Source organism: Rhinopithecus roxellana, chromosome 16 (genome assembly GCF_007565055.1).
Source record: "Rhinopithecus roxellana isolate Shanxi Qingling chromosome 16, ASM756505v1, whole genome shotgun sequence".
NCBI lineage: Eukaryota > Metazoa > Chordata > Mammalia > Primates > Cercopithecidae > Rhinopithecus > Rhinopithecus roxellana.
The window spans coordinates 9,084,016-9,111,907 of NC_044564.1; the positions used below are offsets into that span (position 1 = coordinate 9,084,016).

Here is a 27,892-nt window from a genome sequence, read left to right on the forward strand (position 1 = left end):
TCTCGAACTCCTGACCCCATGATTCGCCCGCCTCAGCCTCCCAAAGTGTTGGGATTACAGGTGTGAGCCACCTTGTCCAGCCCAGGGGGGGCATTGTTTAGGCCACTGCTCTACCCCCATCACCTCAGATAAATGCAGCACACAGTAGGCACTCAATCAATGTTTGTTGACTGAACAAGCGAGTGTTGAACCCAAGCCTGCACCGTGACTGGGCAACAGCAAATGTTCAGGGAGTACTTGCTGAATGAATGAATGAAGGAATGGCCTGTTCTACTCCAGTAGTTTGTGGTGGTTGAACATCAGTTCAGATGAACGTTGGAGTTGGAGGGTAGGCATGGCACACATGGAATCAGGTGAGCAGAGCAGGCTCCACGCCCCAGGTCAGAGTCCATGGGAACCCTTATCACCCCTGCAGGGCTGGGCAGCAGAGGAGGCACATGTCTCTTGGAGGCAGGTGTCAGGACACGAACTCTTGGCCCTCTAGGTCAGGGTGATTCCAAATTCCACCTCAAGGTGTGGGTTGGGCTGTAATAGAGGATTTAGAAAATCAAGGTTTGTACAGCCAGAGGCACTTGCAGCACCAGAAGGGGAGGAGCGACCCTACCCAGGCCGACAGAGCCTGCAGACAGGTAGGAGTGCTGGCAAGGCTAGGGGGGCAGCAACCTCCTGGACCACCTTGTGGCCAGGTAACTGTCTTCACAAACGACTCAGGGGAGCAGGGCCCTAAGGCTCAGAGGCCAAGAGTGCAGACGGGTGCCCTGGGAGGCTCAGGGGCTGGGTCGCTGTTGCCAGGTCTTCCCTTGGTGCCCACTGCTGGGGATACATCAGAGGACAGAGGGGCCAGTCTTCCTGCCACCTCTGCCCAGAGTGGTCCAGGCTTGCACAGTGAGAACACAATTACAGCTAAGATGGGGCCTCCAAAAGTACAGGGACTGCATGGGACCTCCAGGGGTGACACAACACTAAAAACTGAAGCATTGGGAAACTATCAGGCCAGCTGGAAAGTGGAGTGCAAGGAGGAAGTGGCCAGAGCTCAGGACAGGAAGGACGCAGGACCACATCTTAGTCCCATGCCCAAAGCCAGGCACAGCCTCCAGTCTTTTTTTTTTTTTTTGGGGACAGAGTCTCGCTCTGTCGCTCAGGTTGGAGGGCAGTGGCGCCATCCTGGCTCACTGCAAGCTCCACCTCCTGGGTTCACACCATTCTCCTGCCTCAGCCTCCCGAGTAGCTGGGACTGCAGGTGCCTGCCACCACGCCCGGCTAATTTTTTTTTTTTTTTTTTTTTTTTGTATTTTTAGCAGGGACAGGTTTTCACCATGTTAGCCAGGATGGTCTTGATCTCCTGACCTTGTCATCCGCCCGCCTTGGCCTCCCAAAGTGCTGGGATTACAGCGTGAGCCACCGCGCCTGGCCTTTTTCTTTTCTTTTCTTCTCTTTTTCCTGAGAGGGAGTCTTGCTCTGTCACCCAGGCTGGAGTGCAGTGGCCCGATCTCAGCTCACTGCAAGCTCTGCCTCCCGGGTTTATGCCATTCTCCTGCCCCAGCCTCCTGAGTAGCGGGGACTACAGGTGTCTGCCACCTCACCCGGCTAGTTTTTTGTTTTTTGTTTTTTTTTGAGACGGAGTCTCGCTGTGTCGCCCAGGCTGGAGTGCAGTGGCCGGATCTCAGCTCACTGCAAGCTCCGCCTCCCAGGTTTTCGCCATTCTCCTGCCTCAGCCTCCTGAGTAGCTGGGACTACAGACGCCTGCCACCTCGCCCAGCTAGTTTGTTTGTATTTTTTAGTAGAGATGGGGTTTCACCATGTTAGCCAGGATGGTCTCAATCTCCTGACCTTGTGATCCGCCCGTCTCGGCCTCCCAAAGTGCTGGGATTACAGGCTTGAGCCACCGCGCCCGGCTCGTTTTTTGTATTTTTTAGTAGAGACGGGGTTTCACCGTGTTAGCCAGGATGGTCTCGATCTCCTGACCTTGTGATCCGCCCGTCTCAGCCTCCCAAAGTGCTGTGATTACAGGCTTGAGCCACCATGCCCAGCCTCTTGCCCAAGCTGGAGTGCAATGGCACATTCTCAGCTCACTGCAACCTCCGCCTCCAGAGTTCAAGCTATTCTCCTGCCTCAGCCTCCTGAGTAGCTGGGATTACAGGCACGTGCCACCAGGCCCAGCTAATTTTGTATTTTTCGTAGAGACGGGGTTTCTCCATGTTGGTCAGGCTGCTCTCGAACTCCTGACCTTAGGTGATCCGCCCGCCTTAGCCTCCCAAAGAGCTGGGATTACAGGTCTGAGCCACCGCGCCCGGCCTCCAGTTTTTTTTATACCTTCCTCCAATACCCAGCCAGGGGCCACAGAAAAGCCCACAGACCAAGGGCCAGCTGGGGCCACCTCCCCCAGGGTTCTGGATGGTGTGAAAAGCCCTTGTTTTGTCGGCATGGTGGGTTCAGTTCCATGCGGGGCCGTGGCTGACCTGGCCTCGACACACTGCTGACCACGCTGTCCTGAGCTGCAGCAGCTTTGCTCACTGCTGGCCACCGACTCCACATCCACACTGGCCTCCCCTGCCATCCCCCTGAGCTGTTCCCAGCCCTTCCCCATCCCTTAGGCCTCGGCCTGGCTTGGTGCCCACTCAAGGATGGTGTTTCCCATGTGACTTCACTGGATAAGGCTCCCCAGTGCCATCCACAGAGCACCCACTGTGGGCCAGGCCAATGCCAGGCCTAGAGGGAGGCCTGCCCTGCTTCCAAATAGCCGTGGACCCCTGGGACAGGAAAAAGCTGCCCCTGGTGCTTTATCTAAGCAGGCTTCAGGGGGAGGGGGATTGGGACCGGAGCAGAGTTCTGAAGGATGTGGTGCAGTCAGCCTGGAGCAGAGAGGAAAGGCCTTCCTGGTAGAAGAGCCACCAGGCACAGGGGCCTGGAAGTGAGGGAGTGCAGGGACCCCAGGCCTGGCACCTGCGGTGAGGGGTGTGCTGGAAACAGGGTAGGTGTGGGGATGCTGGGGGCTGTGGACGGGGATGCGAGACTGCTGAACAAAGGGCTTGCGTGTTGTGCTGGCTTGTTTTGTTTTGTTTTTGAGACAAGATCTCACTCTGTCACCCAGGATGGAGAGCAGTGGCTCAATCACAGCTCACTGCAGCCTCAACCTCCTGGGTTCAAGGGATCCTCCCACCTCAGTCTCCCAAGTACCTGGGACCATAAGCATGCAACACCGTGCCTGGCTAATTTTTTAAACTTTTTGTAGAAATACGGTTGCCTTATGTTGCCCAGGCTGGTCTTGAACTCCCGAGCTCAAGTGATCCTCCCGCTTCGGCTTTGTGCTGGGTTTTTGAGCAGATCCTGCCATTAAAGGGGAAGCTGGCTTCCAGGAACGAGCTCTGATGGGCTACTCCAGGCTCAGAGCTTCTTAAGTCTTTCCAACATTCCTTACCATGAAGGAGTCCCACTTAGAGTGAGCGACCCAGAAAAGAAGTGGACCCAGGACACTCCCTGAACTGGGAAGCTGCCTCCACAGCTTAAGACACAGGCACCAGTGGCTCAGGCCTGAGGACAGAGGCCCAGGTAGGCACGCCAGCTGGGGCCTGCCCAGGAGGGAGGGTGGGAGACCCACAGAGGGCCAAGGCAAGTCTCCGGTTGGGGCCCTGTCCAGAGAGGGTGTCTGCACCCTGAACACCTCCCTGGCGCCTAGAGGGTTCTACTGGCCAGCCCTGAGATGGGCTCCCAGGGCTAGAACCCAGGCTAAGGCCTGGTCTCACCTCCCATGTGGACAGACCAAATGAAGACAGAGTGATGAGATCCAGCTGGAAACACAGCAGAGGCAGGGGGACAGGGCTGTGAGAACCAGGAGAGCAGCTGAAGTGTCCAGCCAGGGGAAGGAGCAGAGAAGAGCAAGAGGCAGAGGGAGCTGGTCACCAGATGGGGATCTGGGGACATAGGAGAAAGTGGCTTTGTCCTGCAGCGGGCAGGCCAGGCCAGACTGTCCCGAGGGGCCAGAGGAGGAGCCAGCAGCAGTGGGGACAGAGAGGCCTCTGTGAGTGGGAAGCGCCCAGCTGGCTGGAGCCTAGGATCCTCTTGGGGCCCTCCTGGTGGAAGAGAAGGGGGCCGCAGGGTCACCTGTGCTTGTGGCCAGGGAACTAGAGGGGAAAAGTGGGATCTTTAGAGGGGGTGCGCTCCCATCCTTACTCCACGAGGCTACCTGGGGACAGGTTTTCTTGTAGGGTGCCAGGCCCCGCCCCTTGGAGAGGTGGCCGGGGCAGCCAGCCATAGCTGGATCCGAGATAGCGCGGAGCCACGGCCGGACGTTTGCTGGGGCTGGGGCGGGGCAGAAAGGGAGCTCTGCGAGGCCAGAGTGGAGCTGGAGCTGGGGGATCCGGTTCCGCCTGCCCAGGGCCTCCGCGCGCCTCTCAGGGCTCCTTGGCAGGAAAAAAAAAAAAAAAAAAATCAAACCGTCTCTCAGCCAATCGGGGAGCAGATGGGACGGGCTCGGCCAATGGCCGCGGCGCATGTTAATGAGGGCTGACGCTACGAGGAGGGCCCCATTCAAAAGTAGTCGCTATTGTCGCCGCGGGCTGAGCTCGCCGGGCCGGCCCCTCCGTGGGGTGCGCGGGGACGCACGCAGGTAGACGCGGGGACCGAGCCCGGGGGCCCATGGCCGGGGCCGCCATGGCCGAGCGGGGTCGCATGCCTCCCCTCGCACCCGCGCCAGGCACGGAGGGGCTGCCGCGCGCCTTCCTGCAGAGCCTGCGCACCCTGTTCGACATCCTGGACGACCGGCGGCGCGGCTGCGTGCACCTGCGCGAGATCGAGTCCCGCTGGCAGGGCACCGACGCGCGGGAGCTGCCCCGCGGGGTGCTGGAGGGCTTGCGCCAGGTGGCCCCGGCCAGCGGCTACCTGACCTTCGAGCGCTTCGTGGCCGGCCTCCGCACTTCCCTGCTGAGCGCCGACGGCGGCCCCCGAGACCCCACGCGCGCCCCGGTTCGGCCCGGGGACCAGCCGCCGCCGCCGCCGCCGCAGCGCCTGGTGTTCGCACTTGCCGACGAGCCGCGGACGGTCCTGGAGAGGAAGCCCCTGCCCCTGGGCGTGCGCGCCCCTCTGGCCGGTCCCAGCGGCGCGGCCCGCAGCCCGGAGCAGTTGTGCGCCCCGGCCGAGGCGGCGCCCTGCCCCGCGGAGCCCGAGCGGTCCCAGAGCGCGGCGTTGGAACCGAGCTCCAGCGCGGACGCAGGTGAGTTCCGAGCGGCCCCCGGGCCCCCTCGTAGCTCTCCCGGGCCCGGGCCAGAAACCGGAGTCCCACGGTTTCTGGTGACCAGCTCCCTCTGCCTCTTGCTGTCCTCTGCTCCTTCCCCTGGCTGAACACCTCCTCCAGGGGAAGGAAACCTGCTGCCCGTGGATCTCCCACGAGGGACGGGGCTGGGGAGCGGTTCTTCGTGGACTCCGGATCCTGGAGGGCGCCTCGGCGGGCCTGGAGGGAAAGGGGCTTCATGCCTGTCGTGGTGAGCCCAGGGGCTTAGGGAGGCAAGCCAGACCCTCTCCTGCCACAGCGTAAGGCCACCAAGGCCCGGGGGTGGCAGGTGACTCAGAAAACCCACCAGGAGCCCAACCTGTACCAAGCCTGAGCTTGGGCTCTCCATCTCCAATACCCTTTCCGCACCTGGGGACACCTGGGCCCTCAACCTCCTGTCTGTGGCTGTTCAGGCAGAAGTGCTTCCTTCTCAAACAAAGGGTCCCCCTTCTCAGTGTGACAGCTCAGCCAGGGGGGCTGGTCCCACTGACCCCACTGAGGCCCAGGCAGGCAGGGGCTGCTGCTGGTGGCCCAAGAGGACCTGGCCCTGTTGCCAGGATGGGCAGGGGCGTGGGTGGGTCTCCTGCACCCCAGTGGGGCTGTACTATGGCAGATGCCGTGGAGGGACATAGGCCACAGTCCCTGGGGATGGCTGGCAGACTCCTCTCCTGCTTCCGGTCCAGTTGGCAGTGACAGGAGATTGCTGAATGGTCCCCTGTCTCCCCCAACCCAGTGCCTGCCTTGGGAACAGGACCTGCATTATGGCTGGGGGTGGGGGCCAAGCTCCCAGAGGAGCCCCAGGCCCCACAGCCCGTTCAGCCTGTGCACCTGTTCTGCCAGGGGTAGGCCTGCCCACCGGTGGCTCCTGCCAGTCCCCATGCTGCCTGCTGCTCTGCCACCCTCCCTGTACTGCTCCCCCACCTCAGCCATATTCTCCAGCCCTACAACTGGTGTTTGGAGCCATGGTGGTCCTGGACTCCCTGGTGATCTGATCCAGCAACCGCACCAGGCTCGGGGACTCTCAGTCCTATGGTGAGGGAGGCTTTGGAGGGTAGCTGGCTCCAAATGCAGGGTCAGCGTCATCCATGTGGCCATGCAGTTTGAAATCAGCCACGGGATTGCACGCAGTGGCCGGGCCTGGGGTTTGGAGGCCTAAGCCTGTGGTCCACCCCTGCTCTGCTCTGATGTCCCATGTGGCGCTGGCTCACGTACCACACCTCCCTGAAGGCCACGTGGCTAGGGCTCTAGCTGTCACCCTCTCACAGGCAAACAGAGGGCCAGACAAGTGGCATGGCATGATTGATTGACACAGCTCACTTTTGGGGTGCCAAATCTGGGAGGTCACCCCAACTCCCAGAAAGCCTCCCAACACACACAGCCTTCCAAGCCCCCAGCCCAGAAGTTCGAGGCCTCTTTCCTTGTTCCCACCTGGGACTGCGTGTTTGCTCCAGGCTGGCTCTGGCCCTGGAGGTGCGGCCTGCTGGCCCAGGGCCCTGGACGGGCACAGCCACCACCCCCATCTAGCTCAACACCCAGCATGCTGTCATCTGGGGACCCGGGAGCTGCTCTATGGACTCGACTGTACAGACCGGGCCCCAGTGTCTTGGGGCTTCCTCCACGGCCTCCCTCTGGCTGTACCCTCTCTGCTCCCACCTCCTGAAGGGCTGTGTGCTCTCCCACTGTCTTGCCCCAGAACTGCCAGCCACTCAGCACCGCAGGCAGGAGCACGAACTCAGGGCTGCGTGGAGCCAGGTTCTCTGCCGTGCCTACCTGGGCCCAATTCTTGCATCACCCCCCCAACTCCTGTGGCCAGGTGCCAGGTGCATGGCCTCTAAGGATATGCCTGGTGCTGGGGCTACAGCTAGAGGCTGAAGGAGGATGCCCTCCTCCACACCTGTAGCCACTTCTCCTGTAGACTGGGGAGGTACGCATACTCCCTCACCAGGAAGCTGGGCCAGGTTGGCACCAACGTGATACTCTTGGCTGCCCCCAGGGGGAGCCCTCAGGCAAACTTCACAGCAGGTGTCTTCAAGCACCAGGAGGTGTCTGACTTGTCAGCTGGGTGCATGGCCTGGCATATCACACACACGCGGGACTAACTTTTGTTTTGCTTTTGAGACGGAGTCTTGCTCTGTCACCCAGGCTGGAGTGCAGTGGCATGAATCTTGGATCACTGCGACCTCCACCTCCTGGGTTCAAGCGATACTCCTGCTTCAGCCTCCTGAGTAGCTGGGATTACAGGTACACGCCACCATTCCCGGCTAATTTTTGTATTTTTAGTAGAGATGGGGTTTTACCATATTGGCCAGGCTGTTCTCAAACTCCCGACCTCACAATCCGCCCCCCTTGGCCTCCCAAAGTGCTGGGATTACAGGCATGAGCCACCATGCCCAGCCACTGATTTTTTCTTTTCTTTCTTTCTTTTTTTTCTTTTCTTTTTTTTTTTTTTTTTTTTGAGACAGAGTCTTGCTCTGTCGCCCAGGCTGGAGTGCAGTGGCGCAATCTTGGCTCACTGCAAGCTCTGCCTCCCGGGTTCACGCCATTCCCCTGCCTCAGCCTCCCGAGTAGCTGGGACTAAAGGCACCCGCCACCGCGCCCGGCTAATTTTTTGTATTTTTTTAGTAGAGACAGGGTTTCACCGTGTTAGCCAGAATGGTCTCGATCTCCTGACCTTGTGATCCGCCCGCCTTGGCCTCCCAAAGTGCTGGGATTACAGGCGTGAGCCACCGCGCCCGGCCTTCTTTTTTTTTTTTTAGACTGAGTTTTGCTCTTATTGCCCAGGCTGGTGTGCAGTGGCGCGATTTCGGCTCACAACAACCTCCACTTCCCAGGTCCAAGCGATTCTCCTCAGCCCCCCGAGTAGTGGGATTACAGGCGCCCGTCACCACACTGGGCTGTTTTGTATTTTTAGTAGAGACGGGGTTTCACCATGTTGGCCAGGCTGGTCTTGAACTCCTGACCTCAACTGATCCCCCCCCACCCTCAGCTTCCCAAAGTGTTGGGATTACAGGCATGAGCCACCGTGCCCGGCAAGGGACTTTTTTTTTTTTTTTGAGACAAGGTTTTGCTGTGTTGCCCAGCCTGGAGTGCAGTGGCACAATCTCGGCTCAGTGGAACCTCTGCCTCCCACGCTCAACCAATCCTACTGCCTCAGCCTCCCAAGTAGCTGGGACCACAGGTGCGTGCCAGTGCACCCGGCTAATTTCTATGTTTCTAATAGAAATAGGGTTTTGCCGGCCAGGTGCTGTGGCTCACACCTGTAATTCCAGCACTTTGGGAGGCTGAGGTGGGTGGATTACTTGAGGTCAGGAGTGCAGGACCAGCCTGGCCAACATGGTGAAACTCCATCTCTAATAACAAACGCAAAAAGTAGCTGGGCATGGTAGCGGTTGTCTGTAATCCCAGCTACTGGGGAGGCCGAGACAGGAGAATCACTTGAACCTGGGAGGCAGAGGTCGCAGTGAGCCGAGATCATGCCATTGCACTCCAGCCTGGGCAACAGGAGCAAAACAACATCTCAAAAAAAAAAAAAAAAAAAAGGAATAAATGGGATTTTGCCATGTTGCCCAGGCTGGTCTTGAACTCCTGAGCTCAAGTGATCCACCCACATTGGTCCCCAAAAGTGCTGGGATTACAGGCATGAGCCACTGTGCCCGGCCGTGCAGGACTAACTTTCTATCAGAATCACCATCCTGAGAAAAGTTAGGTTTCCATCATTCACATCCACATCTCCTGCTGCCTTGCAGGGTCCCGTGCAGATGGGAGAGGCGTAGTCAGGACCAGAATCCCCCGCCCACTCCTCCCTTACCCAGCCGCCTTGGAGACCCAGGCTGTGCCTGCGATGTTCTGGGCACTGGGAGTGCAGAAAAGAGCTGGACGAGGCTCCTGGCCCCAGGGAGCTCACGGAGCGTTGGGGCAGGGTGTGTGTATGAGCAAACCTGCGGGCCTGGTGGCACAACCCTCCCCAAGCCAGTGTGAGGAGCTGGGGCAGGGGAGAGGGACCAAACTCCAGCCTGGCACAGAGGCTACGCATGGGCCATGCTAGGCTGGTGCCCGAGACCTCAAGGGTGGGCTGAGATGTGGAGGCTGCTGCACCTCAGCAGAGCCTGGCCAGGCTGGTCTGGAGGTGAGCCGGTCCCATGCCTCTCCACAATAGGTGCAGTGGCCTGCAGGGCCCTGGAGGTGGACTCAGGGGATGCCCGGCGGGCCCCCCGTGCCCGAGGGGAACGTCGGAGGCACACTATCACCAGCGGCGTGGACTGCGGCCTGGTGAGCAGGGGCTGGGGCTCTGTGGGGCTCTCCATCTTGTCTGGAGGCTGGAGGCTGGGATGGGAGCAGGAGGGCCTTGAGCCTGGGGGAGTCCATTGTGGAAGTACAGTCAGCTCTGCACATCTCTCTCCCCACGTGGGCTTGAATCCCCTGGAGGGACGGCCCAGGGTCAGGCAGAGGGAGGTCAAGAGGTCGTTTAGGGCAGCTATGGTGGCTGCCCAGCCCGCCTCACGAGGTCACTGCTGCAAGCCAGTCTGGCTCCCCAGCTGTGTGTTCACCACAGGTGGACCTCGGGAGGGTGGGCTCAGCTGAAGGGTCAGTCACCCCTCCCCCAGGGAAGCCTGAGTGGAAGGGCTAAGAAAGGCCAAGACCCCTCAGCAGGAGGCACGGGGTTCCTGCTCCAAACAGGCCTACGGGGCTCACACACGCAGGTATCCTCAGAAGCGTGCGTCCGTGCCTGCGTTTGCAAACGTGTACATGTGCTGCTGCATTTGTGCCTGTGACTCTGGTGCCCACCCACAGGCAAGCTCATGCATGCATGGACGTGTGCGTGCTCACTGGGGCCAGGCATTCCATGTACATGCACGTGTTGCAGCTGAAGCAGATGAAGGAGCTGGAGCAGGAGAAGGAGGTGCTGCTGCAGGGTTTGGAGATGATGGCGCGGGGCCGTGACTGGTACCAGCAGCAGCTGCAACGAGTGCAGGAGCGCCAGCGCCGCCTGGGCCAGAGCAGAGCCAGTGCTGTGAGTGCCACCGCCCTGTCCCCAGGTCCCCACACTTGGAGACCCCAGCTAACCCCAGGCACCCCTGGGCATTATGGCTGCCCCTATTCCCAGACACAGTGGCTGTCGATTGCACCCAGGGTGCTGGGACATCCCTTTTTCCCCCCGTGGCTGCCCCACTCCTAGGGCCTAAGGCGCCTTAGGCAGACCTCCCATCCCATGTCAGTAATGCCCCTGGGATCCCTCTGGGCTCTCTGCAGCATCAGGAGGCAGGAGAGCCACCTATGGGAACCCCTGTCAGGGCACCATGCTGGCCCTGGCTGGCCCTTTTCTCTGACCACTCATCCTCTGCTTTCTTCCCAGGACTGTGGGGCTGCAGGGAGCCCCCGCCCACTGGGGCGGCTACTGCCCAAGGTACAGGAGGTGGCCCGGTGCCTGGGGGAGCTGCTGGCTGCAGCCTGTGCCAGTCGGGTGAGTGTACCCCAAACCCCCATGCCCACGCTGGGGCCCAGGCCAGTTTAGTGCTTCCGGGCCCTCGTCCAGACCTGCCTAATCCTGCCCTCCCGCAGGCCCTGCCCCCGTCTTCCTCCGAGCCCCCCTGCCCTGCCCTGACATCCACTTCACCCCTGGGCTGGCAGCAGCAGACCATCCTCATGCTGAAGGAGCAGAACCGACTCCTCACTCAGGTAGGGCAGGCGCGGGAGGGGTGTGGGTGGGTGACTCCTCATCCGGGTAAGGCAGCCGGGAGGGGTGCGGGGGTGGGGATCCGCAGGCCTTGACCAACTGCGCACCTGCCCAGGAGGTGACCGAGAAGAGTGAGCGCATCACGCAGCTGGAGCAAGAGAAGTCAGCGCTCATTAAGCAGCTGTTTGAGGCCCGCGCCCTGAGCCAACAGGATGAGGGGGGCACTCTGGATTCCACCTTCATCTAGTCCGTGTGGGCAGCGCGGGCCCCCAGGGCCGACCTGGCACTCAGCCCTTCGAGGGTGTGCGTCCCATCGCACCCACCCTCTCTGGCTGGAGACCCCCGGCAGGCCCAGGCACAGTCCCGGAGTGGGCACCTTCCTGCCCCCCTTGCCAGATGGGCTCCCCAGGCCTGCCTCCGACTGGCCCCTGCACCAAGCCCTTGACTCTGTTTTGGCTCCTGGTGCTGACATGGGCTGGGACTCTCTTGAGTCCGCATAGTCCGCAGCTACTACCGCCGTTGTCAGTGGACAGTGGGGGACCCCTCCACGAGTTACCGCCCCCCGTTTCCAGCGGTGCTGCCCTGGGTCCCATCTCCAGGGAAAGACACTGCTCTCGCCAGGCTGCACTTCCGACAACGGCCAGCAGAGGGCGAGGGGCGGCTCCGACGCGGGTCCAAGGGCAGCTTCCCCCCTCAACCAGGGCACCAGGACAAGGTGGCTGTAGCTCGGATGGAAGCAGATGGAGGGGGTGGGGATGGCCTGTAAGCGGGGGGTGCCCACCTGGCAGGGAAGCCCCAGGGATAGCAGTTGGACTTCAGGTCTTGGCCAAGGCTGAGGGACTCTGGCTGCAGCGGATCAGGGTGCCAGGTGGGCGAGAGTTTGGCCTGCATGTGCCTCCCGCAGACCCTGGGGTGATGGCCTTCCTCATCCTGGCCAGGACACTGCCCCACGTTGAGTCCCACACAACAACCTGTGAGCCTGGCTCCCCAGGAGGGCCCCCAAACAGCTCCCAGGCACGTCATAGGCAAAGCCTGTCCCCCCGGACTCAGGATTCTCAAGGTCTGGGGTCCTGCTCACCCCGCTTTCCTCTCATGCCCAGCCTGACCCCAGATTTCAGCTGGGAGAGGCCACTTCCCTCAGCCAAGGAAAACGAGAACCCCCAGGGTACAGGAGGAGGCTGGCGCAGGTGCCCTTGGATGTCATTCCTGTCCCCCTGCCCAGGCCCACTCCCGCTGGTGCTGGGGTACACACTGGTGGGGGCCCCCTGCTCAGCCCAGCCTGGAGGGCCCCAGTGCTACCAGAACCAGGGGCACGGCAACATCATGGATGGGTTCGGCAGCCTAGGGCCCTGATGGGGAGGCAGTGTGTGTGGTGCACAGGAACCTGATGTGGGGTCCGTGTGTGGGGCGCAGGGACCCCTCATGTCCAGGGCACTTTGGTACACTGTCCCACAAGGCACCTGTCTCAGAGGAGGGGTCCTGGCAGGCAGCGGGGCAACTCCCTTCCGGAACCCAGCTCCATGCTAACCTGCCCACAGCAACCCCACTGAGCCACATCCCCAGCTGCACCTGGCCTGCAGGGGTGTCCCAGGACAGGCCCAAGCCAGCCCAGCGTACAGCTGCCCTCCTACCCTGAGGATGGGAGTGGGCTTTCCAGGAGACATAAGGATGCCAGGCCTGGATCTCCTGGGCAGGAAAGGGAGCAGATCCTGAGGGCCTGTGTCCCACAGCCCCAGCACCAGGTGGACTGCAGTGCAGTGGGTGGGCCAGTGGCAGCCGGGGAGAAGCCCCCCCGTCAGCAGGCTGGGGTCTGCCTTTGAGGGTGCCTGCCATGCCCTAGGGAATCCTGGCATCTTTAGAGGGCTGGAAGCAGGAGACAGAACAGTGTCTGTCCCGGGGTGACTTCATCAGGAGACTGCCCACAGAGCTGGACCCCGCAGCTAAAGCGGAAATGTGAGACAGGCTGGCACCTCCAGAAAAACTGCCTCTCAGCCTTGGTGTTCCGTGCAAGGTGAAAAAAAATAGGTCCTCCAAGTTTACAGCTTAAAATTAGGCTAGTGTGTGGCCCTGGAGACCACGAGGGGAGAATTTAAAGTAGCCCTGACTGGCAGGGTCTAGGTGGCTGGCAGAGGCACATGCAGACCCTGCCGGGAGCCCGCCCTAAGGACACAGGGCGGGTCAGTCTCCTTGCAGGATGTGAGCAGCGTCCCTGGGCTCTATCCACGAGGTGCCAGTAGCGTGTGCAGGTATATACATGTGCGTGCACACCGTTATGACACCCGGAAATGTCTCAGGACGTCTAAATGTGTCCTTGGGGGCAGAAGCGTCCCCATTTGAGAATCTGCCCCAGAGGAACACCACCACACCAGGCCTCAGGATTTTGTGTTGATCAAGTTCCAAGGAAAAGGAACATCTCAGCCGGGCATGGTGGCTCACGCCTGGAATGCCAGCACTTGAGGCCAGGAGTTCGAGACCAGCCTGGGCAACGCAGTGAGAGACCCCATCTCTATGAAAAAAGAAAAAGAAAAGAAAAAAGAAAATGAGATCTACAGTTTTTTTTTTATTGAGACGGAGTCTTGCTCTGTCGCCCAGGCTGGGGTGCAGTGGCCGGATCTCAGCTTACTGCAAGCTCCGCCTCCCGGGTTTACGCCATTCTCCTGCCTCAGCCTCCCAAGTAGCTGGGACTACAGGCGCTGCCACCTCGCCCGGCTAGTTTTTTTTTTGTATTTTTTAGTAGAGACGGGGTTTCACCGTGTTAGCCAGGATGGTCTCGATCTCCTGACCTTGTGATCTGCCCGTCTCGGCCTCCCAAAGTGCTGGGATTACAGGCTTGAGCCACCGCGCCCGGCCCGAGATCTACGGTTTTAAAAATTCATAAACACCACAGGAAACAACACACTATGAGACCCAGCAGAAGCAACAGATAGACTCTGTAGACCCAGATCCTGGAATTATCAGAGAGAATATAAAGTAACAGTGTTTATATATCTAAAGAAATAAAAGAGATTTCTGGAAATATGAACAAGGAGTGGTATTTATAGTTTCTTACTCCATAAAAAGTATGATCTCTTAATGCTATAAAGAAGACTAGGCCGGGCCCAGTGGCTTGCGCCTGTGGTCCCAGCACTTTGGGAGGCCAAAGTGGGTGGATCACCTGAGGTCAGGAGTTTGAGACCAGCCTGGCCAACATGGTAAAACCCCATCTCTACTACAAATACAAAAATTAGCCAGGCATGGTGTCGGGCGCCTGTAATCCCAGCTACTTGGGAGGATGAGGCAGGAGAATTGCTTGAACCCGGGAGGCGGAGGTTGCAGTGAGCCGAGATGGCACCACTGCACTCCAGCCTGGGCGACAGAGTGAGACTCCGTCTCAAAAAATAATTTTTTTTTTTTTTTTTTTTTTGAGACAGAGTCTCACGCTGTCACCCAGGCTGGAGTGCAGTGGCGCGATATCCACTCGCTGCAAGCTCCGCCTCCCAGGTTCACGCCATTCTCCTGCCTCAGCCTCCTGAGTAGCTGGGACTACAGGCGCCCGCCACCGCGCCCGGCTAGTTTTTTGTATTTTTTTTTAGTAGAGACAGGGTTTCACCGTGTTAGCCAGGATGGTCTCGATCTCCTGACCTTGTGATCCACCCGTCTCGGCCTCCCAAAGTGCTGGGATTACAGGCTTGAGCCACCGCGCCCGGCCAAAAAATAATATTAATAAAATAAACATTTATCGGTCAGGTGCAGTGGCTCCCACCAGTAATACCAGCCTTTTGTGAGGCAGAGGTGGGAGGACTGCTTCAGCCCAGGAGATTGAGGTCAGCCTGGTCAACATGGCAAAACCCTGACTCTACCAAAAATGCAAAAATTAGCCAGGTGTGCCGGCTCACGCCTGTGTTCCCAGTTACTGGGGCTGCTGAGGTGGGAGGATCACTTGAGCCCAGGAGTTTGAGGTTACAATGAGCTATGATTATGCCCCTGCACTCCAGCCTGAGTGACAGAGCAAGACCCTGTCTCAAAATAAATAAATGAAAGAAAAGAGAGAATCAGAGAAAGTCCAGACTTTTCGATATTAAAGCACACACGTCTAAACAACTTATGTGTCAAATTTTAAAATTAGCTGGTGTAGTGGCGCATGCCTGTAGTCCCAGTTCCTCAGCAGGTAGAGGTGGGAGGATGGCTTGAGCCTGGGAGGTCGAGGTTGCTGTGAGGCCAAAATTACACCACTGCACTCCTGCCTGGGTGGCAGGGTGAGAACTTGTCTCAAAAAAACACGCGAAAAAAATAAAAAATAAAGGTATAAATAGGAGTTCCTCTTTCATGAAAAAAATAGTAAAATAGGAAACACACATGACAGAAACTTGCTTGAGAAAAAGTACACAAAACATCTGGCTAGATTCATCAAGAAAAAAGAGATAAGGCACAAATAAATGATATTAGGAACAAAAAAGTGACATAGTCACACACACTGCAGAAGTTCAGCTGATTCTAAGAGGATATTTTATTTTATTTTATTTTTATTTTTTTTGAGACGGAGTCTCGCTCTGTCACCCGGGCTGGAGTGCAGTGGCCGGATCTCAGCTCACTGCAAGCTCCGCCTCCCGGGTTTACGCCATTCTCCTGCCTCAGCCTCCCGAGTAGCTGGGACTACAGGCGCCCGCCACCTCGCCCGGCTAGTTTTTTTTTTTGTATTTTTTTAGTAGAGACGGGGTTTCACCGTGTTAGCCAGGATGGTCTCGATCTCCTGACCTCGTGATCCGCCCGTCTCAGCCTCCCAAAGTGCTGGGATTACAGGTTTGAGCCACCGCGCCCAGCCTAAGAGGATATTTTAAATGAGATTAAGCTAATTCACTTGGAGTGGGTAACTTCCTAGAAAAACACAAATCAGGACACACGGGCAGGCTCACGCCTGTAATCCCAGCACTTTGGGAAGCTGAAGCGGAAGGACCACCTGAGTCCAGGAGTTTGGAACCAGCCTGGGCAACACAGGAAGACCCTCCAACTGTACAAAAAATTAAAAAATTGGCTGTGTGTGGTGATGTGCACCTGTGGCCTCACCTACTCAGGAGGCTGAAGTGGGAGGATCACTTGAGCTCAGGAGACGGACGTTGCAGTGACCCATGATTGCACCACGGCACTCCAGCCTGGGCAACAGAGTGAGTCCCTGTCTCTAAAAATAATAATAACAAATCTCAAAAAAACAAAAAGAAAAGAAAAAATACTAAATTGGCTCAGGAAGAAATAGAGAACCCATCTGGCCGTATAACTATCAAAGAAATTGAAACAGTGCCACAGAAGCCAGCACAGTGGTGTAAGCCTATAGTCCCAGCTATTCCCGAGACTGAGGTGGGAGGATTTTTTAAGCTCAGAAGGTTGAGTCTAGCTTGGGCAACATAGTAAGTCTGGTCTCTAACCCATCTCTTTTTTTTTTTTTTTTTTTTTTTGAGACGGAGTCTCGCTCTGTCACCCAGGCTGGAGTGCAGTGGCCGGATCTCAGCTCACTGCAAGCTCTGCCTCCCGGGTTTACGCCATTCTCCTGCCTCAGCCTCCCGAGTAGCTGGGACTACAGGCGCCCGCCACCTCGCCCGGCTAGTTTTTTGTATTTTTTTTAGTAGAGACGGGGTTTCATTGTGTTCACCAGGATGGTCTCGATCTCCTGACCTCGTGATCCGCCCGTCTCGGCCTCCCAAAGTGCTGGGATTACAGGCTTGAGCCACCGCGCCCGGCCTAACCCATCTCTTAAAAACAAACAAAAAAGGTACCACCGAAAAATCAGGTCTAGGTGTTTTTTTTTTCAGGCAAGTTCTACCATAAATTGCAGGAAGGGGATAATCCAAATATTATGCTAATTTTTCCAGCTAATTAAAAAACATTAAAGCAATTTTTTTGTTTGCTTGTTTTTGGTAGAGACTAAGTTTGACTATGTTGCCTAGGCCACTCTCCCAAAGTACTGGGATTACAGATCAGGCCATCATGATATCAAAACCATAGAGGAGACTGGGCGCAGTGGCTCACGCCTGTCATCCCAGCACTTTGGGAGGCCGAGAAGGGTGGATCACCTGAGGCCAGGAGTTTAAGACCAGCCTGGCCAACATGGGGAAACCTCATCTCCACTAAAACTACAAAAATGAGCTGGGTGTGGTGGCGCACGCCTGTAGTCCCAGCTACTCGGGAGGCTGAGGCACAAGAATCCCTTGAGCCCGGGAGGTAGAAGTTGCAGTGAGCTGAGATTGAGCCATAGTGTTCTAGCCTAGGTGACACAGCAAGACCTTGTCTCGAAAAAAAAAAAAAAAAAAGCCAAAGGAGAGCCAGCCATGGTGTGGACCTGTGGTCCCAGCTACTGGAGAGGCTGAGGCAGGAGCATCACTTGAGGCCAAGAGTTTGAGGTTCCAATGAGCTATGATCGCACCACTGCAGTCCAGCCTGGGCAACGCAGCCAGACCCTGTTGCTAAAACAAACAAATCAAAGACCTGTTACCTACTTACAGGGAAGATGCAGGCGGTGGCAGGGGAGGGGGAGACTGTCACCAAACACCAGGGATTCAATCCAGGTCCTGCTGTTCACTGCACAGAAAGCCAATCACTGAGACCAGAAGCACCGCCAGGGAGAAGGCTTTACGCCGGCTGCAGCCAAGGAGATGGGCGCTCAGTCTCAAATCCATCTCCCTGGCTGACTACAATGAGGGGTTTACAGAGCAGGGAAGCCATGTAACTAGGTGTGAGAAAACAGGAATTAGGGGCAGCTAAATGAGAGGAGTTGGTCAACAGGAAGCTGGTGGTTGGTCAGGCAATCTTAACGGTGGGGGGTCTGGCGTCTCATTGCCAAGATACCGTGATCTGTTGAGTTTTAGCTCTTTCATTCTATCTGGGAGCCCTCATGGTTGGTTTTCTGAGAAAGGAACTCAAACAGGACAAACGTCACTTTCTCAAATTTTAAGATTAGGAGGCTCAATCTCTGTGTTTATTCAAAGAAACCATAAACGTCGGTTCCACGGGACAATTGAGCCAGTTTCAAAATCAAAGAGGGCCAAAGCCAGGCGGGTGACACACACCTTTAGTCCCCAACTACTTAGGAGGCTGAGGCAGGAGGACTGCTTGAGGCCAGGAATTTAAGACCAGCCTGGGCAACACAGTGAGGCCCCTGTCTCGAATAAAAGGATACAGGGGGCTGGGTTTGGTGGCTCACGCCTATATCTCAGCACTTTGAGAGGCCAAAGCAGGTGGATCACTTGAGGTCAGGAGTTTGAGATCAGTCTGGCCAACATGGCAAAACCCTGTCTCTACTAAAAATACAAAAATTAGGCTGGGCACGGTGGCTCATGCCTGTTATCCCAGCACTTTGGGAGGCTGAGACAGGCAGATGCTCAGGAGTTCGAGACCAGCCTAGGAGCAACATGGTGAAACGCCATCTCTATTAGAATGCAAAAGCCTGGCGGCGAACAGCTGTGATCCAACCTATTTGGGAGGCTGAGTCAGGAGAATTGCTTGAACCAGGAGGCGGAGGTTGCAGTGAACCAAGGTGACATCACTGTACTCCAGCCTGGGCAACAGAGAAAGAGTCTGTCTCAAAGTAAATAAATAAGATAAGATAAAATTAAAACAAAATGCTCATGGTGCCAGCTGGAGCCATCGTTCAGAAAAGAATTTGGCGCTTGCTAGAGAAGCGGAACACACACTTGCCTGACAACCAGCAGTTCGGTTCCAGGATGCTCCCCAGAGAAGTGCTCACAAGAGTGCACGTGCGGCTGGCGTGGTGGTTCACACCTGTTACCCCAGTACTTTAGGAGGCCAAGGCAGGCGGAGAGGCCAGGCGCAGTGGCTCACACCTGTCATCCCAGCACTTTGGGAGGCCCAGGCGGGGGGGTCAGGAGTTTGAGACGAGCCTGGCCAATATGGTGAAACCCCATCTCTACTAAAAATACAAAATTAGTCGGGCATGGTTATGGGTGCCTGTAATATGAGCTGCTCGGGAGGCTGAGAAAAGAGAATCACTTGAACCCGGGAGGTGGTGGAGGTTGCAGCGAGCTGAGATCCCATCACTGCACTCCAGCCTGGGCGGTAGGGCCAGACTCCACCTCCAAAAAAAAAAAAAAAAAAAAATGGAGTGCACATGTGCAGAGCAGCAATCTCAGCAAAGCCTAAAGTCAGACACTGTGTGTTCACCAGCTGCAGCGACACACCATCTGCATGCTCTCACTCACAGGACGGAACACAGCAAGGAACAAACAAGCCACACCTTTCACTGTCAACAGGGTGAATCCCAAACGCACAATGTGAGTGAAAAAGCAAGTCCCACAATAGCACGTCCAGCACATCAGAGACCACCGATGGGGTCCTGCCGCCGCTCTGGCATTGCTCTTACCAGCTGTGCATATGTGCACCTCCCATGCTGTTGTGTCTCCGACCTCGAAAAGGACAGCACGGGCTTCCCTGCCTCCCAGGGGCCTTTGCGAATTCTGCTTTCCCCAGGCCAGTCGGTGCCCTCCCCATGGAGCTCACTGTGCGTGCATGGAGCCTGGCATGCTTTTGGCCCACAGGAGGTACTCAGCAAGCGTTTGTTGAATGACTTAATGAGTACCTGAAGAAAGGGAGCAGTGAGTGAAAGGCCTTTCACAATTAAACAATTACGGTGTTTCGGCCCCAGCACAAGTTTCTTTTTTTCTTTTACTTTTGAGATGGAGTCTCACTCTGTCATCCAGGCTGGAGTGCAGTGGCGCGATCTCAGCTCACTGCAAGCTCCGCTTTCCGGGTTTATACCATTCTCCTGCCTCAGCCTCCCTAGTAGCTGGGACTACAGGTGCCTGCCACCAAGCCTGGCTAATTTTTTTGTATTTTTAGTAGAGACAGGGTTTCACCCTGTTAGCCAGGATGGTCTTGATCTCCTGACCTCGTGATCCGCCCACCTCAGCCTTCCAAAGTGCTGGGATTACAGGAGTGAGCCACCGTGCCCAGCCCACAACCGGCTAATTTTTCTATTTTTAGTGGAGACGGGGTTTCACCATGTTGGCCAGGCTGGTCTTGAACTCCTGACCTCAAGTGATCCACCTGCCTCAGCTTCCCAAAGTGCTAGAATTACAGACGTGAGCCACACAACACCAGTTTCTGATGGGGAGACTGAGGCAGGGCAGCCAAGATCTCAGCAGGCCTCAGGAAAGCCCCCTCCCTGGGAGGTCTGAGCTCTGTTTGGGAGGGAGGCTCTGAGTTTCCTCTCCGTTTCCTCCCCCAGGGGTTCTCCCCTAACCTCTCTGCATCTGCATGTTTCCAGCTCAGCCTGGGCCAGCCCATGTACAGCACATCTGGAGCCTCCCCCCCCAAGTCCCCAAGAGGGTCTTAGAGGCCGAGGGCTGCCCCACCCAGAGCCCCCTCCACCCCTTCAGCTCCTGCCAGCTTCCCTCTGACACTCTCCCAAGTCCGCCTTCCAGGGGCCCCGAGTCCATGCCAGGAAGGGGCGTTCCCCCGCTCTCACTCTGTCTCAAAGAGAGTTCAGCCTCAGCCTTTGTCCTGGCCGCTCTGGGCTCCCTGCCTCTCCCTCCCCAGGGGAAGCTGGGCACTCGGCCATGAGCCTGTCTCCCCAGGGCAGAGTCCAGATCCCCTCTCCCGCCCCATCCTCTCAGACCTGGCAGGCCTCCTGCTCCCTGGCCTGGGCTTTTTGTCCATGAAGAGAGTCCAGAACACCAGGAAGCCCCGCTGGGCCTGGAAGGACGTGGGGGCACCGCAGGCCAGTGGGGGTCACAGCACCCTGCCTCTGTGCTTTGTTCCTTCTTGTTCAGGCGTGATGTGCACTGTGAGTGCCTCTCCCTCCTCTGGGCTGTCTGGGGTGGAAGAAGGGCCTGGCGTCTGTGGGGGAAACTGGGGCCTGGGGCCTGGGGCCTGGAGCTTAGCACTGGCCACACCCAGAGACTGTCTGCTGGGGCCCGGCCAGGCTGGGCTGTGAGGCTGTGAGGCAGCAGAGAGGCTTCCCAGGGTTCCCACCCCTCCCTTTGGGGTCCTGAGCTGGAAGAAAGATGCCTTTGCTGGGCCCGTGGCGCCAGACCCTCAGCCCAGGCGGCAATCCCAGCACAATTGTCACTGCCCGTTCCAGAAGACCAGGCATGGTCTGGACCCTGCCCTGTGGGGCTGCCCTTTGGTCCCCAGCAGCCCGCACTCCCTGGTGGCCTTGCCTCGTGGCTCCCTGACGCTGTGAGGCTGGAATTATTGGGACAAGAATCCCCACTTTGCAGCAGGCGCGAAGGGGGCGGCCCCTGGCCGGGCTGGGATGCGGGGCCCGTGAGGCGTCAGAGCCGTAGGGTGGAGGGGCAGGGCTTGCGTCTAGGGCCAGCTGAGCTTTGCCTGCCCCAGCCGTCCCCAGAAGCCTGGGGACGTCCCCGTTGCTGACCTGCACCCCAAGCCTGGCCTGGGGACCCTCTTCCTTGTCTTTCAGGCCGTGTAGAGGCCCCGCCTGCTCCCGTCCTGGGGAAGCCTCCTCTGGCCTCCGCAGCCCAAGCCTCTGGGTCCCTTAGGCCGAGGGGCAGCAGGAGCGGCCGAGGCCCTGGGCTGGGAGGCTGGGACCTTTGGCCCAGTCTGTGCTGCTTCTCTTCTGTTTCTCGGCTCGGTGTGACCTGGGCCGTCTCTGCCCTTCCCTGCCCCTGCGTCCTCACCTTCACCTCAGTACAGGGCCCAGGTGAGGTGGATCTGACTGGGCCTCAAGGGTAGGTCCGGCCTGGGTCAGATGAGTGTCTCTGGAGCTGCACTGCGCTAGCTCAGCTGGCGGATCCTCGCTGGCCGGGAGGGCATCCCGCAGGCCAGCCTGGTCCTCACCAGCCCTGGGAGTTGGCGTCAGGGCCTTGCTCCACAAGCAGGTGCTGACCCTCGGCTTCTTCCTGAGTCCTCAGCCCGGGGTCCGTGTGGCTCCGCAGCCGACAGTGCCTCATTCCTGCAAGCGAGTCTGGCCTCCTTTCCCGAGCACGGGAAAAGGGCGGCTCTCCAGAGCCGGACCCTCCGAGCCAGCCTCGCCCGCCCACCCGCACGCCAGGTCTCCTGCCTCCACGGCCGGGGGATCCCCTTGCGGAGTGGGCGGGAAGGGGAAGGTGGGCCGTAGCCGCGGGGCGCCTGGGCTGAGACCCGGGAGAGGGGGAGCAGCGCCTGTGACTCAGCCGCGCCCGCGTCTCACCTGCGCGGGCCGGACCGCGGGAGCTCGGGCGCAGAGGCGGAACCCGTCCGCCAGTGGGCGTGGCCGGTGGCGGGCGGGACGGGGGCGGGCCCGCCCGGCCTCCCGCCCCGGGGTCCCTACCCCACTGTTCCGCGGCCCAGCCCGCCTCCGCCTCCGGCTCCCCGCACTCCCTGTCTCCACGCGTCGTCCTCCCGCGCGCCCGCCCGCCCATGGCCGGGAAGGTGCGGTCACTGCTGCCGCCGCTGCTGCTGGCCGCCGCGGGCCTCGCCGGGCTCCTACTGCTGTGCGTCCCCACCCGCGACATCCGGGAGCCGCCCGCCCTCAAGGTGCGCGCCCGGGCACCCAGCGCAAGTCCGGGGAACAGCGGGCCGGGCCCGGGAGCCGGGGAGGGGGGTGCGCGGCTGGGAACCCGAGCAGGGTCAGCCCAAGACCCCCACCGCGCTCTGCTCCTGGAGGGCTGGGTGGGGTCCCGGGTTCTGCGCTCTGCGCTCCCCAACCAGGTACGCGGGGTGGCGGTGTCGCTTCCAGGACGACGAGGTGCCGGAGAAACAAGTCCCGGGAATTCTGCGCTCGCCGCTGAGCCCGTCAACGCAGCCCAGAGGCTGTGTCCCCGCTCCCGGGATGCAGCCCTGGGTGCTGCCAGACGCCCGCCCCCAGCCCTGTGCGGGCCTCCAGGGGCACTCTGGCCACTTCTGCCCTGTGCTGCGCCCCGGAGGGTGTGGTTAGAGGCACATCAACTGGGTATTCAGCCCAGATAGGGATCCACAAGCCCCAGGGTCCAGGACCCCCTCCGGGACACAAGGGTGGCCCAGATAGACAGGAGGGCTTGACCGGAGCAGCCCTGGCGGGTCCTCAAAAGGTTGGAGCAGGCTAGCCCGGATCTCCACTCCAGCGGGCCCAGGGACCTCCTGACCGGCCCCTTTAACCCTTTATTGGGCTTGTGGAGGATGGGATGGAGAGCCAAGCCCCCCAGCTCGATGGGCAGTCAGAAGCGGGCAGCTCTGCGGTTCTGCAGGACGGCCGGGTGGCAGTGCACACTTTGGCCTGTTGATGCTCTGGGCTCTGGGGAGACCTTGGTTGGGATGGACTGGTGCAGCCCTCTCACAGGCTGGAATTGGCCCCTGGGCCTGGGAGACTGGTCCCCAGCTTTCCCGGTGGATCCAGGATGCTGGGACAGGAGCTGGAAAGGGGCATTTACAAGCTTGTGCCACCCAGGTCTGCAAGAACGCCCACCCAGCGCCCCCAGCAGGGTAGGGCCAGCTTCTCTCTCTGGCCCTGGCTTGGAGGCCTAGGGACAACGTGTCTTCAGAGCCAACCTGGCTCTGAGGCCCATGGCCAGCCTTGGCGGACCTTCTTCACCTGGGGCCCCGCCTCCTGCATCCTCAGGTTGGGCTGCCGAGGGTCAGAGGAGTTGGAAGGAGAGAAGGGAGGAAGGAAGAGGGGAAGAAGGAAGAGGGACTCTAGGGGGCTCCTCCTACAGCAGCGCTTCCTCTCCCTGAGCCTGGGGACCTTGTGCCCCAAGGAAAAGTCCCTGGGGACCCTCTGTCCCTCTATCCCTGACTCAGTCCCTCAGTCTGCCCTTGCCAGGAAGGCCGCTGCCCAGCCCCTGGCATGCTGGCTTCAGGTAGTCAGGAGGGAAGAGTCACCTCCCCCCGCCGTTCTCCTTCCAACCACAGTTGTCCCGGCCTCCTCTGAGCTTTAGCATGAAGCTTGGCACATGACTGCGTGTAAGGGGGTGGCAAACTGGAGGCACCCAACTTCATGTTTGGTGTAAGGGTGTCAGGGCCCCCAGACACCCCAGGCTGACTCCCTTCCCCTCCCCACAGTACGGCATTGTTCTGGACGCTGGCTCTTCACACACGTCCATGTTTATCTACAAGTGGCCGGCAGACAAGGAGAACGACACAGGCATTGTGGGCCAGCACAGCTCCTGTGATGTTTCAGGTGAGACCCAGCTCGGCCCAGCCAGGACACCCACTCACTGCAGGGTCTCTGGGGCCCTCTCCAGCCTTAGCCGGTGCATTTCTAAGCACTTAGGGCCTTCTGCTTACTGTTGGGTGGGGCTCACTCCAGGCAGAAGCCCTGGAAAGAGAGAGAGGCTGGGCCCCCTGTGTCTGGGTGGGGCCAGGAGTCGTTTGCCTTCTAGAAAGGAAGCCCAGGCAGCAGGTAGGACGTTTGGGTCTTGCCGGGCCCAATATTGGCTTCTGTGCCCCAGATGGAGCAGGAAGAGGTCTGGGGTCCTGGCGGGCACACCCAGGCAGGGCCCGGGAGGCCAACCTGGGTCGACCATGCCCAGGGCTTTGTCCTAGCACCTGCACTCACATCCTCTCAGCAGGCAGCAGCCTCGGTCTCTAGGTGGCGGCTGGGCCCCTTTGTCTCCAACCTGGGCGTTTCTGCGGGCTTAAGCTGGGAAGGTGTGCCACCTGGTTAGGGAGCCCATGGCCCCTACCCCCACTCTCACTCTCCTGGCCTACGGCCCACCTAGGGGCTGCCCGCGAGGCACAGGCTCATCTCTCTGCCTTCCTCTAGGCGGGGGCATCTCCAGCTATGCAGACAACCCTTCTGGGGCCGGCCAGAGTCTTGTTGGGTGCCTTGATCAGGCGCTTCAGGATGTGCCCAAAGAGAGACATGCGAGCACGCCCCTCTACCTGGGAGCCACAGCGGGTATGCGCCTGCTCAAGTGAGTGTGCCTGTGCCCTGGCCCTGTCCCCATGATAGCTTTTGGCTGTGACCCCTTGTGGGGTGGACCCCGAGTACTGCCACAGCAGGCTCACAGCCACCTGGGGAGGAGGCCTCTTGGAGTTCTCTGTGTTTTGCAGCCTGACCAATCCAGAGGCCTCAACCAGTGTGCTCACGGCAGTGACGCACACACTGACCCAGTACCCCTTTGACTTCCGGGGTGCACGCATCCTCTCGGGCCAGGAAGAGGGGGTGTTTGGCTGGGTGACTGCCAACTACCTGCTGGAGAACTTCATCAAGGTGGGCCCAGCAGCTAGCCAAAGAGGCAGGGGGTGTGGGTGCCCTCGGTCCCTGGTTGACCCCACACTTCCCTCTCCACAGTACGGCTGGGTGGGCCGGTGGTTCCGGCCACGGAAGGGGACGCTGGGGGCCATGGACCTGGGAGGTGCCTCCACCCAGATCACCTTTGAGACGACCAGTCCAGCTGAGGACAGAGCCAGTGAGGTCCACCTGCGTCTCTACGGCCAGCACTACCGAGTCTACACCCACAGCTTCCTCTGCTACGGCCGTGACCAGGTCCTCCAGAGGCTGCTGGCCAGTGCCCTCCAGGTGCCCCTCCACCCTGGCTGACCTGCACTGCACCATCCCCTCCTGGAGCAGAGCCTGGACAGCCACCATGCTGTGGAAAGCTTCTCCAGGCTGGGCTTTAATTGGCTGGAAAGACAGGTGGGAGGGTCAGAGCATGAGCAAAGGCCCAGTGGCTGGGCTGGGCCTGGAGAAGGGAGGGCCAGGGATGTCTGTCAGAGGGAGCCTGGTCAGGGGCTTTGGGATCTGTCAAGCAGGCAGTGGGGAACCATGGATTGCCCCTGAGCACAAAAGTGAGGTTGCCAGAGTGAGACCTGGGGGAGGTTCGTCAGGCTGGTCCTCTGGAGTGGTGGTGGTGCCGCCCTGTCATGCTGGTGATTCCCCCAGACCCACAGCTTCCACCCCTGCTGGCCAAGGGGCTTTTCCACCCACGTGCTGCTTGGGGATGTGTACCAGTCACCGTGCACCATGGCCCAGCGGCCCCAGACCTTCAACAGCAGCGCGAGTGTCAGCCTGTCAGGAAGCAGTGACCCCCACCTCTGCCAAGATCTGGTTTCTGGACTCTTCAGCTTCTCCTCCTGCCCCTTCTCCCGATGCTCTTTCAATGGGGTCTTCCAGCCCCCAGTGGCTGGGAACTTTATCGTGAGTAGGGGCAGACGGGTGGCGGCAGGTGCCCTGAGCTGCTGGGGTCTGCTCACAGCGTGCCTGTGCCCCCTTACAGGCCTTCTCTGCCTTCTTCTACACGGTAGACTTCTTGCGGACTTCAATGGGGTTGCCCGTGGCCACCCTACAGCAGCTGGAGGCAGCCGCAGTGAACGTCTGCAACCAGACCTGGGCTCAGGTGAGTCCCGCTCCCCCTCCTCCAGGGCTGTGCGGAAGGACTCAGCCTTCACGTGTGCATACCTCCCCAGCCCTCCATGGACGGGCCTCTCAGAGTACCCGCTGCAGTGGGGGCGATGGCAGGCATCAGGCTGACTCCAGAGGTGGGGGGGGATGTGGCCGGGAGGCTGTGAACAAGTCGGGCAGGTTGGAGAAGCTTCGCCAGGCCCGACCTTCATCCCAGATCTGGAGGGCAGAAGGGAGGCCGGTGCCCAGGTTTCTGGCTTCTGCCACTGGTCCCTCCATGGTGCCACGCAAGGGAAGATGGAAGTGGGGCTGGGCACAGGGAGTGTGCCCACCGGGGACTCCAAGAGAAAAAAACGTACGAGCTGTCCCAGGACTGGGGTGGTGAGCGAGGCCCCATCTTGTCCTCCCAGGGCCTAGTCTCAGACAGACTGGGGTGGGGGAGGTTGGGACTCAGGCCTGGAGCTCATCCTGTTGCCCTGACCACACACCAACGTGTTGCTGCCCCCGCTCCCTGGTGGCCATGCCTGCTGTCCCTCCTCACTGGCCTTCCAGGCAGGGGCGCTGGCTGGGAAGGGATGGAAGCGTGCCCAGCCGGGGGTGCTGCTTGGACTCGGTCTTGCCATTCGTGTCCGGGCCTGTGTGGTGCTCTCTGGCCCTGCACCTCCCGTGTGTCTGGGGAGGGGTGAAGCACGCCGCCCGCCCCCTCTCCCCGTGGGGCGGAGACCTCCTGGTGGTTGCCTGCCTGACGGTGTCCTGCCCGCATCCCAGCTGCAAGCTCGGGTGCCGGGACAACCGGCCCAGCTGGCCGACTACTGCGCTGGGGCCATGTTCGTGCAACAGCTGCTGAGTCGCGGCTACGGCTTCGACGAGCGCGCCTTCGGTGGCGTGATCTTCCAGAAGAAGGTGGGCTGGGGACGGAGCGGAGCGGGCCGCCCTTGGGGGGCCGGGCCTCTCGGGAGCTGAGGCCACGCCCTTCGCCGCAGGCCGCGGATACTGCAGTGGGCTGGGCGCTCGGCTACATGCTGAACCTGACCAACCTGATCCCCGCCGACCCGCCGGGGCTGCGCAAGGGCACCAACTTCAGCTCCTGGGTCGTCCTCCTGCTGCTCTTCGCCTCCGCGCTCCTGGCTGCCCTTGTCCTGCTGCTGCGTCAGGTGCACTCTGCCAAGCTGCCAAGCACCATTTAGGGGCCGGCGGGGAAAGCTGTGCCATCACTCCCTCTACCGCTGTATCCCCCACCCCTCCACCCACACCCACCCCTGTACCTACCTCTCTCCCCGCCCCTGTATCCTGCATTCCTCCACCCACCCTCTATCCCCCACTCCTCCACCCTCCCACTGTAGGCTCCATCCCTCAACTCCAGCACTGTATTCTCCATCCCTGCACCCCACCCTCAGCATCTCTACCCCTAAGGCAGCCCAGGAAATGGGAACTGAGACTCTGGTACCCACAGGGGCCCGGGTGGGCAAAGGGCGCTCAATCCAGCTCCCTGAGCCGCTTCATCCTGGGCATCACTGCAGGCCCCATGCTCCTCCTCCTCCTCCTCAGGGCTGGGTCTCCAGGGAGTGGGGCCTTGGTTCTGAGAATCAGCCCTTAGAGGCTCCGTCTGTGGAGTCTGGGTCTGTACTGGGGAGGGTCACAGCCCACGGGCTGGCAGCCAGCCCAGCACCTACTTGTAAAAATTTTGTAATAAAAACATTTTCCTAGA

At 59.5% G+C, this 27,892-nt stretch overlaps 3 protein-coding genes and 1 long non-coding RNA gene across 9 annotated transcripts; 3 read left to right on the forward strand and 1 right to left on the reverse strand.

Annotated features, from left to right (window-relative positions):
* Positions 1 to 20: 20 nt before the first annotated feature.
* Positions 21 to 21,950, reverse strand: LOC115893941. 3 transcript variants are annotated; one of them, XR_004053976.1, is made up of 3 exons: positions 21,563 to 21,950; positions 20,542 to 20,737; positions 21 to 525 (listed from the first exon to the last, which is right to left on the reverse strand). It is a non-coding gene; the product is annotated as an uncharacterized LOC115893941 (long non-coding RNA). The 3 variants fall into 3 exon arrangements; XR_004053975.1 differs by lacking the exon at positions 21 to 525 and adding an exon at positions 17,317 to 17,489; XR_004053974.1 differs by lacking the exon at positions 21 to 525 and adding an exon at positions 17,317 to 17,549.
* SAPCD2 (suppressor APC domain containing 2) lies at positions 4,587 to 13,449 on the forward strand. Its single transcript, XM_030919610.1, has 6 exons — positions 4,587 to 5,209; positions 9,423 to 9,535; positions 10,131 to 10,277; positions 10,620 to 10,727; positions 10,826 to 10,942; positions 11,056 to 13,449. Exons 1-6 carry the CDS (start codon positions 4,636 to 4,638, stop codon positions 11,185 to 11,187), a joined length of 1,191 nt encoding a protein of 396 aa, XP_030775470.1. The 5' UTR covers positions 4,587 to 4,635; the 3' UTR covers positions 11,188 to 13,449.
* LOC115893940 lies at positions 11,315 to 13,449 on the forward strand. Its single transcript, XM_030919611.1, has one exon. The coding sequence runs from the start codon at positions 11,337 to 11,339 to the stop codon at positions 12,291 to 12,293; it is 957 nt and encodes a 318-aa protein (XP_030775471.1). The 5' UTR covers positions 11,315 to 11,336; the 3' UTR covers positions 12,294 to 13,449.
* On the forward strand, positions 20,686 to 27,892 carry ENTPD2 (ectonucleoside triphosphate diphosphohydrolase 2). Of its 4 annotated transcripts, none has more exons than XM_010372674.2 (9): positions 20,686 to 20,709; positions 23,901 to 24,018; positions 24,604 to 24,754; positions 24,894 to 25,053; positions 25,135 to 25,362; positions 25,726 to 25,980; positions 26,060 to 26,179; positions 26,953 to 27,087; positions 27,168 to 27,500. In XM_010372674.2, the coding sequence occupies exons 1-9, from the start codon at positions 20,701 to 20,703 to the stop codon at positions 27,369 to 27,371; spliced, it is 1,380 nt and encodes a 459-aa protein (XP_010370976.2). In that variant the 5' UTR covers positions 20,686 to 20,700; the 3' UTR covers positions 27,372 to 27,500. The 4 variants fall into 4 exon arrangements, with proteins under 4 accessions (XP_010370976.2, XP_030775469.1, XP_010370977.2 ...); XM_030919609.1 differs by having other exon boundaries at positions 25,135 to 25,329; XM_010372675.2 differs by lacking the exon at positions 20,686 to 20,709 and adding an exon at positions 22,234 to 22,400.

Excerpts from the sequence above, each read along its gene's own strand:
- SAPCD2 (XM_030919610.1), top strand. The coding sequence starts at position 4,636 with ATGGCCGGGGCCGCCATGGCCGAGCGGGGTCGCATGCCTCCCCTCGCA. Across the intron at positions 5,210-9,422 it reads GAGCTCCAGCGCGGACGCAG|GTGCAGTGGCCTGCAGGGCC; the intron begins GTGAGTTCCGAG and ends TCTCCACAATAG. Across the intron at positions 10,943-11,055 it reads AGAACCGACTCCTCACTCAG|GAGGTGACCGAGAAGAGTGA; the intron begins GTAGGGCAGGCG and ends GCACCTGCCCAG.
- LOC115893940 (XM_030919611.1), top strand. The coding sequence starts at position 11,337 with ATGGGCTCCCCAGGCCTGCCTCCGACTGGCCCCTGCACCAAGCCCTTG.
- ENTPD2 (XM_030919608.1), top strand. The coding sequence starts at position 22,284 with ATGGCCGGGAAGGTGCGGTCACTGCTGCCGCCGCTGCTGCTGGCCGCC. Across the intron at positions 24,755-25,134 it reads GCGGGTATGCGCCTGCTCAA|TACGGCTGGGTGGGCCGGTG; the intron begins GTGAGTGTGCCT and ends CCCTCTCCACAG. Across the intron at positions 27,088-27,167 it reads GCGTGATCTTCCAGAAGAAG|GCCGCGGATACTGCAGTGGG; the intron begins GTGGGCTGGGGA and ends CCTTCGCCGCAG.